The sequence below is a fragment of the Salvelinus alpinus genome, chromosome 17 (assembly GCF_045679555.1).
Source record: "Salvelinus alpinus chromosome 17, SLU_Salpinus.1, whole genome shotgun sequence".
Taxonomy (NCBI): domain Eukaryota; kingdom Metazoa; phylum Chordata; class Actinopteri; order Salmoniformes; family Salmonidae; genus Salvelinus; species Salvelinus alpinus.
This window is the reverse complement of record NC_092102.1, coordinates 5,977,445-5,989,896: the sequence shown is the minus strand read 5'-3', so window position 1 is coordinate 5,989,896 and position 12,452 is coordinate 5,977,445. Positions and strand designations below refer to the sequence as shown.

The 12,452-nt window shown below is 42.8% G+C and overlaps 1 protein-coding gene across 1 annotated transcript in view; it reads left to right on the top strand.

The window, feature by feature from the left end:
- The window catches only part of LOC139542012 (cadherin-related family member 1a-like), an 83,009-nt gene that overhangs the window by 13,921 nt on the left and 56,636 nt on the right, over positions 1 to 12,452 (top strand). The window contains exons 7-9 of the mRNA XM_071346990.1: positions 1,488 to 1,607; positions 4,074 to 4,217; positions 9,064 to 9,142. Of these exons, the coding sequence (XP_071203091.1) occupies positions 1,488 to 1,607; positions 4,074 to 4,217; positions 9,064 to 9,142 (343 nt within the window). The remainder of the gene's footprint in view (positions 1 to 1,487; positions 1,608 to 4,073; positions 4,218 to 9,063; positions 9,143 to 12,452) is intronic.

The following is a 12,452-nucleotide window of genomic DNA, read 5'->3' as shown; positions in this document are numbered from 1 at the left end:
GTATGAAAACTTTCTGAAGGTACTGTATCACTTTGTATTCAGGACTAAAAAATAATGAATAGTAATTTAGTGCCTTGTTGGAAACAGGATGCATGTTTTGGAATATTTGTATTCTGAACAGGCTTCTTTCTTTTCATTCTGTCGTTTAGGTTAGTGTTGTGGAGTAACTACAATGTTGTTGATCCATCCTCTGTGTTCTCGTATCACAGCCATTAAACTCTATCACCTTTTTAAAGTCACCATTGGCCTCGTGGTGAAAACCCTGAGCAGAGTCCTTCCTCTCCATCAACTGAGTTAGGAAAGACACCTTTATATTTGTTGTGACTGGGTGTATTGATACACCATCTAAAGTGTAATTAACAACTTCACCATGCTCAAAGAGATATTCAATGTCTGCTTTTTTAGTTTAACCAGTCCACCAACAGGTGCCCTTCTTTGCGAGGCAATGAAGGTCTTTGTGGTTGAATCTGTGTTTGAAATTCACTGCTCAACTGATGGACCTTACAGATAATTGTATGTGTGGGGTACAGAGAAGGGCTAGTCATAAAAAAAGCATGTTCAACACTATTATTGCACACAGAGGGAATCCATGCAACTTATTTTTATTTTTTACTTATTTAGGTTTGCCATAAAAAAGGGATGGAATCCTTACTGACTCAAGAAGTTTCAGATTTTCATTTTTAACTAATTTGTAAAAATTTCTATTTTTTTTCTACTTTAGCGGGATTTCTTATATGCGTCCGGATTATTGTCCCACTCCTTGAATGGCAGCTCTAGCCTTTAGCTCAGTGCGGATGTTGCCTGTAATTCATTGCTTCTGGAACATATTCTAGTCTCTGCTAGCAAAACAGTCTTTTGTGTGTGTGTGTGTGTGTGTGTGTGTGTGTGTGTGTGTGTGTGTGTGTGTGTGTGTGTGTGTGTGTGTGTGTGTGTGTGTGTGTGTGTGTGTGTGTGTGTGTGTGTGTGTGTGTGTTTACATGCACATGCACTTGTCTGTATGCGCACACGAGTATGTAGTTATTGGGCTCATCAGCCGGGGATTAAATCACATTAATTCAATTAAATCAAATCAAGTTGTGTGAGGTATTGGTGGCTTTGGCCAGAGATGGCGGGGAATGTTGGTGTGCACTTTGTGTGGAGACGTGCTATTAGGAGCAGAGCATAGCTGGACACTGATGCAAAGCACATCTGGACACACCAGCCTTTTACCTGCCTGCCCCTATTCAGGGCATATGGCCTCTTTATATCCAAACATAGATATGCATATTTTGTATTCACTCTATGTCCAAATCCCCATGGTCCTTAAAGGGGTAGTTATGTATTTATCTGATTACTGGTATGATATGTCTGCTCACGTTTACCTTAGTGAGTGGTGATGGTGGGGTTTCAGGATGGAGAGGCTTAAGGATTGAAAGGCTCTTCGCTGTTTGACCTCATCGGTGTGTATTTAAGCTTTTAATATGATACCTTTCTTTCTGCCATGACAGACTAATGGTCAATCCAGTAAGTTTGCCATAGACCGACACAGTGGTGTGCTGAGGATCAAGCCCGGGGAGACGCTGGACTATGAGAGGTCGACAACACACTTCATCACAGTGGTGGCCAAGGTAATGGTCGTTGCCTACCACTGATAACAATGATAACCCTACAGTATATCATGCATTGGCAAACACCATGCTCACTCTTTATCACCTTATAATAAGGAATGGGGTACTGAATCCTCATGATATACAGGATACACATGAAGTTAATGAAAAATAAATAGCACATCACTCAACAAAAATAATGTCACTGTGGATAAATCGTGTCGTTTGTTGTCGTTAATGTGATGACATGCTATTTATTGAATAATTAACTATGTTTATAATTTCATGGTTAAATTCATCATATAACCATTAACTCAGAAACCTGGGACACCACGGGAAAAGTTGAGTTATCGTTTCCCAAATTAACTCAAAGAATATCAGAATATATCGATTTCATAGCAGTCACTAATGAATTAATTTACTCATTCAGAACGTCTCGTAATCTGCACAAACCCAGGTCTCACTAATCATTCCGAACCACACAAATTGAGTTGATTATTATATACTAACAGGCTAAATGATAAAATTAGATACACATACACAAACGGTCTAGGTTATTGGTTAGAACTTAGTACAATGGCAACAGGTCCCTAGCGGACTAACACAATATGACACGTGTTACACAAGATGGAGATTTAAAGAAAGCGAGAGAAAGAGTAAGCGAGAATTTCAACACTTGGATATATTTGTAAACTTAGTTTTAGCCCTTGCCCCAAACTGCCACTCTTATGGGTAAAAAGTGCAATGCATGTATTTACGTATTGAAGGTCCTTGTTGGGTATCTTTTTGTGGGCCGAGTTCCGCTTAGTGGGATAGGTTTGGCTGACGCCCTGGCCGACGCCCTGGTTTGGCATACGCCTTGTTCTTTCGTCTTCAGGTGTAAGTCTCTGATTGTCCACACGATGTCACAATGTTCTTTCTCTTAGTTGTCTGTTTCCTTGCACTCGTTCTGTGAGTGGGCTTCTGAGGAGGCTAATCAGCCGTGTTGATGCTCCCAGCATGGGTAGGAGGGCCATGTAGACAACCGGTGGCTTGAGAAGAATAACCGGGTGGTCCTGCTTGAAATTACCTTCATAGATACAGTAATCAACCTTAGGGTTGATTGTTAAGAGATTCCGTTGTCCTCTTCAACTTCATGTTGCGTTTTGGTGTCACGACTACTCGTCTGTAGTGCGTGGTCAACTTAGTCTGATATGTAAATTCTTAACTCACATGTTTTATACACCAGGGAAGAAAGGGGTGTTTCCGTCTTTATGACTTGCTCTCTGGGTTCTCTGCAGCATAGCTAGTTACGAGGCAAGGTATTACAATATACTATGTTCTTATTAGACAACTAAAATCACAGCCTCATCGTCACAAAAACATTCTCTTTGATATGGATATTTTCTACACAACGTCATGCACATATTATGAAAACTATAGTTACAATGTTTCCGTTATAACATCTTCATTTAACTTTTAATGACATCACAAAATCAACATTCATTTTCATATTCCATCTATCATTGTTACCACCATTTTGGCTGATGAAACATAATGTCCCAAAGTCCATTTATTGCATGTTACAGTTCTGAGGTAGCCTCTCCCTAAGGCACACACAGACATTCCAATCCCCAACACTAAAGGAAAAATGATTAGTCTGCTCCCTCCCTCTGCGGGAGGGAGAGATATCTCTGTAGAACTGTGATCTACTGTAACCTGATCCTCACAGGCCAGTCATGACACTAGGATACAGGCATGCTAGTGTCCTGGGGCCTCATTTATAACCATTGCGCAAATTTCACACTACTACATTTCTGCCCTGCGCCATTTCTGAAAAGTTGGCGCACGTACAAACATATCGAGATTCATAAACTTGCCGCAAGCCATACATACGCATGTTTCCCGTTATAAATATCCTGTATGACAGTAACGCCCTTCATTTACTGTATCATTTGGAACTATTGCCATCAGGCCACGGCATGCAAGAGACAAATTGTTGTTCAATATTTAGTTAATCAATAGATTAATAGATTTATTTGTCCTGTCCTGGTATACACTCAGAGATTAAATAGGCAATGAGGTCGCGCTCCTATCGCACAGAATTACTGTACCCTACACATACTGTGAAATATTTTACGTAAGCCACGGTCTATTTACTGTGTTGGCAGAATCTTTAGCAGTAACTTATAATGTATCTGGAAAGAGAAAACAATAGCAAACTGTCATGGACCTTTCAGCAGAACGTTTGAATTCAACAATATTTTCCATCGACATTTCCCCCAACGTAAATATGGATGGACTGGCCGCGCCGCGAATTCCGAAACATTGTAGGGCACACTTCCAGCAGCAGTATGATCCACCTTGTTATCTCTACTGTTGATTGTGCTGTTATCTTGTGCCAAATCCTTCTTGAAGGATATATTTTATCTAAATGAAGACATGATCTTTTAAATTAAATTGCACAAAATAAGGCTGTATAATATGGGATATTTGATTCTGTAACAGGATGGTGGTGGGAATTACAACGGGAAAGAACAGGTGATGTCATCCTCTGCCACCTTGACAATCAATGTGATTGACACCCAGGACACACCCCCTAGCTTTGTCGGGACACCATATTTCGGATACGTTTATGAAGTGTCCATACCAGTAAGTACAAACATGCACAACTCTCAAGATATCACACTAACATGACACACACACAAGAACACCGTACAATTGTATAACATTTCAACAAAAATGTAACCATGTCATTAGATTTAGGCTAATTTAGGCTATTTTCGGGATTTTTAGTGCATCCCGCCAACAGGAATAAACATCTCTCCGGGAAGAAGAAGGGTGGGGGTGTATGTTTCATGATGAACGACTCATGGTGTAATTGTAATAACATACAAGAACTCAAGTCCTTTTGTTCACCTGACCTAGAATTCCTCACAATCAAATGCCGACCGTATTATCTCCTAAGAGAACACTCCTCGGTTATCGTCACAACCGTGTATATCACCCGGCAAGCGGATAACAAGACGGCCATCAAGAAACTTCACTGCACTTTATGCAAACTGGAAACCATATATCCTGAGGCTGCATTTATTGTAGCTGCGTATTTTAACAAAGCTCATTTGAGAACAAGGCTACCTAAATTCTATCAGCATATCGATTGCTGTAAACGAGCGAGTAACACGCTCGACCATTACTACTCTAACTCCCGCGATGCATACAAGGCCCTCCCTCGCCCTCATTTTGGCAAATCTGACCATGACTCCATCTTGTTGCTTCCCTCCTATAGGCAAAAACTAAACCAGGAAGCTCTGTGCTTAGGTCTATCCAATGCTGGTCTGACCAATTGGATTCCACGCTTCAAGATTGCATCAATCACGTGGACTGGGATATGTTCCAGGTAGTCTCAGATAATAACATTGACGTATATATTGACCTAACCAGAAATTGTGGATTGATGGCCGCATTCACGCAAAACTGAAAACACGTCCCACCACATTTTAATCATGGCAAGGCGACTGGAAATATGGCCGAATACGAACAGTGTAGTTATTCCATCCGTAAGTCAATCAAACAAGCAAAGTGTCAGTATAGAGACAAAGTGGAGTCGCAATTCAATGGCTCAAACATGAGACATTTGTGGCAGGGTCTACAAACAGTCACGGATTACAAAAAGTAAACCAGCCCCGTCGCGGACATCGACGTCTTGCTTCCTGACAAGTTAAACAACGTCTTTGCCCGTTTTAAGGATAATACAGTGCCACCGACGTGGCTCGCTACCAAAGACTGTGGGCTCTCCTTCTCTGTGGATGACGAGAGTAAAACATTTAAACGTGTTAACCCTTGCAAGGCTGAAGGCCAAGATGGAATCCCTAATCGCGTCCTCAGAGCATGCGAAGACCATCTGGCTGTGTGTTTACGGACATATTCAATAAATCCCTATCCCAGTCTGCTGTCCCCACATGCTCCAAGATGGCCACCATTGTTCCTGTTCCCAAGAAAGCTAAGGTAACTGAACTAAATGGCTATCGCCCCGTAGCACTCACTTTTGTCATCATGAAGTGCTTTGAGAGACTAGCCAAGGATCATATCAGCTACACCCTACCTGTCACCATAGACCCACTTCAATTTGTTTACTGCCCCAATAGGGCCACAGACGATGCAATTGCCATCACACTGCACATTGCCCTATTCCATCTGGACAAGAGGAATACCTATGTAAGAATGCAGTTAATTGACTACAGCTCAGCATTCGACATCATAGTACCCTTCAAAATCATCATTAAGCTTGAGACTCTGGGTCTTGACCCCACCCTGTGCAACTGGGTCCTGGACTTCCTGACGGGCCGCCCCCAGGTGGTGAGCATAGGAAACAACATCTCCACTCCGCTGATCCTCAACACTGGGGCCCCGCAAGGGTTCGTTCTCAGCCACCTCCTGTACTCCCTGTTCACTCACGACTGCGTGACAATGCATGCCTCAAAGTCAATCATCAAGTTTGCAGATGACACAACAGTGGTAGGCTTGATTACCAACAACGACGAGACATCCTACAGGGAGAAGGTGAGGGCCCTCAGAGTGTGGTGTCAGGAAAATAACCTCTCACTCAATGTCAGCAAAACAAAAGAGATGATCGTGGACTTCAGGAAACAGCAAAGGGAGAACCCCCCCCTATCCACATTGACGGGACAGCAGTGGAGAAGGTGGAAAGTTTTAAGTTCCTCTGTGTACAGATGGAACTCAAGCTAACTCTCACATGGTCAGCGCACGGTCAGCTCATGGCAGACCTTACTCAACCCCCTCTCATTCGCCCCCAGCTTCACAGTAGAAGCATCATACAAGGTTCTAAAGACTGTTGACATCTAGTGGAAGCCTTAGGAAGTGCAACATGACCCCATTTCCACTGTATCTTGGACAAGCGAAGAGTTGAAAAACTACAAACCTCAGATTTCCCACTTCCTGGTTGGATTTTTCTCAGGTTTTTGCCTGCCATATGAGTCCTGTTATACTCACAGACATCATTCAAACAGTTTTAGAAACATCAGAGTGTTTCTATCCAAATCTACTAATAATATGCCTATTCTAGCTTGCTTCTGGCATGCTTTTCATCCGGACGTGAAAATACTGCCCCATACCCCAAAGAAGTTAAGCATGTCACAGTTTAGGTCACCTAGCAGCACGAGCTCTGAAGATAGATGGGGGGCAATCAGTTCACATATGGTGTCCAGAGCACAGCTGGGGGCAGAGGTTGGTCTATAGCAGGCGGGAACGGTGAGAGACTTGTTTTTAGAGAGGTGGATTTTTAAAAGTAGAAGTTCAAATTGTTTGGGTACAGACCTGAATAGTAGGACAGAACTCTGCAGGCTATCTTGTCTGAAAATGTTGTAGTTAGGGATGGAGATTTCAGAGTTTTTGGTGGTCTTCCTAAGCCAGGATTCAGACACGGCTAGGACATCTGGGTTGGCGGAGTGTGCTAAAGCAGTGAATAAAACAATGTTAACATGCATGAAACCAAGGCTATTACGGTTACAGAAGTCATCAAAAGAGAGCGCCTGGGGTATAGGAGTGGAGCTAGGCACTGCAGGGCCTGGATTCACCTCTACATCACCAGATGAACCGAGGAGGAGTAGGATAAGGGTACGGCTAAAAGCTATGAGAATTGGTCGTCTAGGACGTCCGGAACAGAGAGTAAAAGGAGCAGGTTTCTGGGGGCAATAAAATAGCTTCAAGGTATAATGTACAGACAAAGGTATGGTAGGATGTGAATACAGTGGAGGTAAACCTAGGCATTGAGTGATGATGAGAGAGATATTGTCTCTAGAAACATAATTGAAACCAGGTGATGTCATCGCATGTGTGGGTGGTGGAACTGAAAGGTTGGATAAGGTATTATGAGCAGGGCTAGAGGCTCTACAGTGAAATAAGCCAATAAACACTAACCAGAACAGTAATGGACAAGGCATATTGACATTAAGGAGAGGCATGCTTAGCCGAGTGATCATAAGGGTCCAGTGAGTAGTGAGGTTGGTTGGGGTCACGCCGATTCAGACAGCTAGCCGGGCCATGGGTAGCAAGCTGGCAGAGGATGGAGGTCTGTTTTTAGCCACCTCGTGCGTTTCCGTCGGTAGATTAGTGGGGTTCCGTGTGGTAGAGGGGACCAATCCAATCGGCAAAATAGTTATAGTTATAGTGGCCCAAGAAAATTGTCCGATAGGCCTATTCAGATAGATATTTGGAACTCAAGAGTAAAAAGTAGGGGTATGCCGCCATGGCAATACTCATATTCGTAATCGTACCCATAAATTGACAGTTGACAGTCGAATTGGGTGATACTCGTGATACTCGTGTTTTAATATGCGTAAGTAGATGTTGGCAAAATACCTTCCTGCACATTCTCACAGTCACTGCAAAAAGCTGCAGATTAGGAGTAGTGCAAGGAGGGGTGTGTGTGTGTGTCCTCAACATGCAGCGTGCAGCCTAGTTTGCTATCAGTCAGTCAGAATGCCCATCGGCGGTTCATATTTTTTCACAACCCTTGTCTCGCTTGTTAGATATTATGCACATTGATAGCTTGATAGCAAAGATCCTCTCCGTGTGATTCATCATGGTGTCAGGCAGCGTCAATCTAAAAGATTAGAAAACAGATCAGATGAATTTATGAAGCGAGTGGGGGAGTGATTTCTACTTAAGTCCAGAAATTCCTTTATGTTTCAAATCCAAACAGTTTTCCATGTTGATTTAAATGACATCAGTTGGAAATGTATGGGATCTCTCTCTGCAGTCTCTTAGTAGCCCCATGCTGTGTTTTTGCGGTGAACTGCTCCAGGGGTATATTCATTACGAACCAAATGGAAGCAAACAGAAGCAAACGGGATGAAACAGGGACCTACCTGCATTTGTCCAAAATAAACTAGTTTTTGCTGTAAAATGTTTTCTGTTTGGAGTAAAAGGTTTACATGACAAAACATTTTGCAACTTTATGCTACGGTCTTTGTCTAATGAATCTCCTTATTATCAGCACGAAACAGCCTAAACGACAAGTGTAATTGTAAACACTGAGTGATGTTGCATGTGTTACATTCAGCAAAAACATTCAACTATTGAACTATCATGTCAACTATATTTCTGTTTTTGATGTTGATGGGAATTCATAAACTAAGATTATATTCATTCAACGCCTCATAATATGGACGATAGAAAATAGATTTTGGGGGAGCATGGTATATATTGCGCAACTGGTAACATGTAGACTGAAGAAAGAAAGTATATTTTATAGTATTAATATATCATATTTTTCTCTATTTCTTACATATACATCTTCATTATAGTCCAATGAGCAAACTGTTACCGTCCATGTAGCTATTGGAGAGAAAAACTCCAGCTGTATTTATCCTGAATGCCTCTAAGGCTTCAAAGCTGATTACCAATCCTGTTTTACTGGTAATTACATAGATTTGTTTCATAGCTCAGACTATTCTAATAACACTTCTGTCCTCAGGGTTCGGAAATATTCACCGTTTTCGCCAAAGATGGAGACCTAGGAATGCCCAAACCAATCCATTATTCCCTCGAGAATGGTAAGCGTCAACAGTTCTCCAGTAGGCTTTCTATGGAGTATCTCTGTATACATTGTTTATTTACATTGATTTTCCATGATATGTGCTCATTTTATTTGATATAACGTACCAAAAAGCCTGTTGTATGTCTGAATTCCTTCACATACCCCTCGTGATGAAGGCATTCAATGGTCTGCTTCTAAGATGTAAACACATGACATCGTGATCTGCTGTCAGTGTGTTAAGAGGAGCTACGTCAGCTCCCAGAGAATGAAATGAGACAGTTTCCGAGTGCACTTCAAATATGCATCATGCAGTTCCTCCTTGCAGTTCCTCCTTTTTGAATAGTAACTTCATGCTGTTCAACATTATATCAACTTTGAAATTGCATATAAATGTACAGAAAAGAAAACAACATGATTAATATTCTCAGTTGATTTGTATGTTTACACCTCCGAGACTTATGGCCTCTGACTTATAATCACACTATACACACACTCTTATTCCCCCTTCTTTTATACAATTGAGAATTACATTTCAGCAGGAGCTTTTGACTTCCTCTTCCTCTTTCGGGTTCCTAAGAGAGTGATGAACATGAATAAACATGTATGGCAAAAAAACTACATTTGATAACATGATGATTCAATCAATCAATCAATCAATCAAAAAAAAAAACTCTTACATCAGCTGATGCCACAAAGTGCTGTACAGAAACCCAGCCTAAAACCCCAAACAGCAAGCAATGCAGGTGAAGAAACACAGTGGCTAGGAAAAACTCCCTAGACAGGCCAGAACCTAGGAAGAAATCCTAGAGAGGAACCAGGCTATGAGGGGTGGCCAGTCTTCTTCTGGCTGTGCTGAGCGGAGATTATAACAGAAGATGTTCAAATGTTCATAGATGATCAGCAGGGTCAAATAATAATAATCACAGTGCTTGTCGAGGGTGCAACAGGTCAGCACCTCAGGAGTAAATGTCAGTTGGAGCAGCAGCATGGCCAGGTGGACTGGGGACAGCAAGGAGTCATCAGGCCAGGTAGTCCTGAGCCATGATCCTACGGCTCAGGTCCTCCGAGAGAGAGAAAGAAAGAGAGAGAGAATTAGAGAGAGCATTCTTAAATTCACACAGGACACCGGATAAGACAGGAGAAATACTCCAGAAATAACAGACTGACCCTAGTCCCCCGACACAATCTACTAAAGCATAAATACAGGAGGCTGAGACAGGAGGGGTCGGGAGACACTGTAGCCCTATCCGATGATACCCCCGGACAGGGCCAAACGGGCAGGATATAACCCCACCCACTTTGCCAACGCACAGCCCCCACACCACCAGAGGGATATCTTCAACCACCAACTTACCATCCTGAGACAAGGCCGAGTATAGCCCACAAAGATTTCCACCACGGCACAACTTAAGGGGGGGGGGGGGGGCGCCAACCCGGACAGGAAGATCATGTCAGTGACTCAACCCTCTCAAGTGACGCACCCCTCCTAGGGACGGGATGGAAGAGCACCAGTAAGCCAGTGACTCAGCCCCTTTAATAGGGTTAGAGGCAGAGAATCCCAGTGGAGAGAGGGAAACCGGCCAGGCAGAGACAGCAAGGGCGGTTCGTTGCTCCAGTGCCTTTCCGTTGACCTTCACACTCCTCGGCCAGACTACAATCAAGCATAGGACCTACTTAAGAGATGAGTCTTCAAAAAATAATTAAAGGTTGAGACCGAGTCTGCGTCTCTCACATGGATGGCAGCCATTCCATAAAAATTGAGCTCTCTAGGAGATTCCCACTCTCCCTTAGCCTGACTGTACAGTGGCTTGCGAAAGTATTCACCTCCCTTGGCATTTTTCCTATTTTGTTGCCTTACAACCTGGAATTAAAATAGATTTTTGGGGGGTTTGTATCATTTTATTTACACAACATGCCTACCACTTTGAAGATACAAAATATTTTTTCTTGTGAAACAAACAAGAAATAAGACAAAAAAATGGAATACTTGAGTGTGCGGAACTATTCACCCCCCCAAAGTCAAGACTTTGTAGAGCCACCTTTTGCAGCAATTACAGCTGCAAGTATCTTGATGTATGTCTTTATAAGCTTGGCACATCTAGCCGCTGGGATTTTTGCCCATTCTTCAAGGCAAAACTTCTCCAGCTCCTTCAAGTTGGATGGGTTCCGCTGGTGTACAGCAATCTTTAAGTCATACCACAGATTCTCAATTGGTCTGAGGTCTGGGCTTTGACTAGGCCATTCCAAGACATTTAAATGTTTCCCCTTAAACCACTCAAGTGTTGCTTTAGCAGTATGCTTAGGGTTATTGTCCTGCTGGAAGGTGAACCTCCATCCCAGTCTCAAATCTCTGGAAGACAAACAGGTTTCCCTCAAGAATTTCTGTGTATTTAGCACCATCCATCATTCCTTCACAGTCCCTGCTGATGAAAAACATCCCCACAGCTTGATGCTGCCACCACCATGCTTCACAGTGGAGATGGTATTCTTGGGTTGATGAGAGGTGTTGGGTTTGCACCAGATGTAGCGTTTTCCTTGATGGCCAAATAGCTCATTTTTAGTTTCATCTGACCAGAGTACCTTCCTCCATATGTTTGGGGAGTCTCCCACATGCCTTTTGGCAAACACCAAACACGTTTGCTTATTTTTTATTTATGCAACGGCTTTTTCCTAGCCACTCTTCCGTAAAGCCCAGCTCTTTGGAGTGTACGGCTTAAAGTGGTTCTATGGACAGATACTCCAATCTCTGCTGTGGATCTTTGCAGCTCCTTCAGGGTAATCTTTGATATCTTTGATGCCACTCTGATTAATGCCCTCTTTGCCTGGTCCATAAGTGTTGGTGGGCGGCCCTCTCTTGGCAAGTTTATTGTGTTGCCATAGTCTTTCAGTTTTTTAATAATGGATTTAATGGTGCTCCTTGGGATGTTCAAAGTTTCTGATATTTTTTTATAACCCAACCCTGATCTGTTCTTCTCCACAACTTTGTCCCTGACCTGTTTGGAGGGCTCATTGGTCTTTATGGTGCCGCGTGCTTGGTAGTGCCTCTTGCTTAGTGGTGTTGCAGACTCTGGGAACTTTCAGAACAGGTGTATATATACACTGAGATAATGTGACAGATCATGTGACTCTAAAGAGTCACGGTTTTGTCTCACCAGGGGTGATGCTCAGATTTGTGTTTATCATTGAAGGAATGAGTGTTACGCCAAGGCCTGTACTCTGGAGCGGGATCGATTTGGAGGTGGAGGGTCCGTCATGGTCTGGGACGGTGTTTCACAGTATCATCGGACTGAGCTTGTTGTCATTGCAGGCAAGCTCAACGCTGTGCA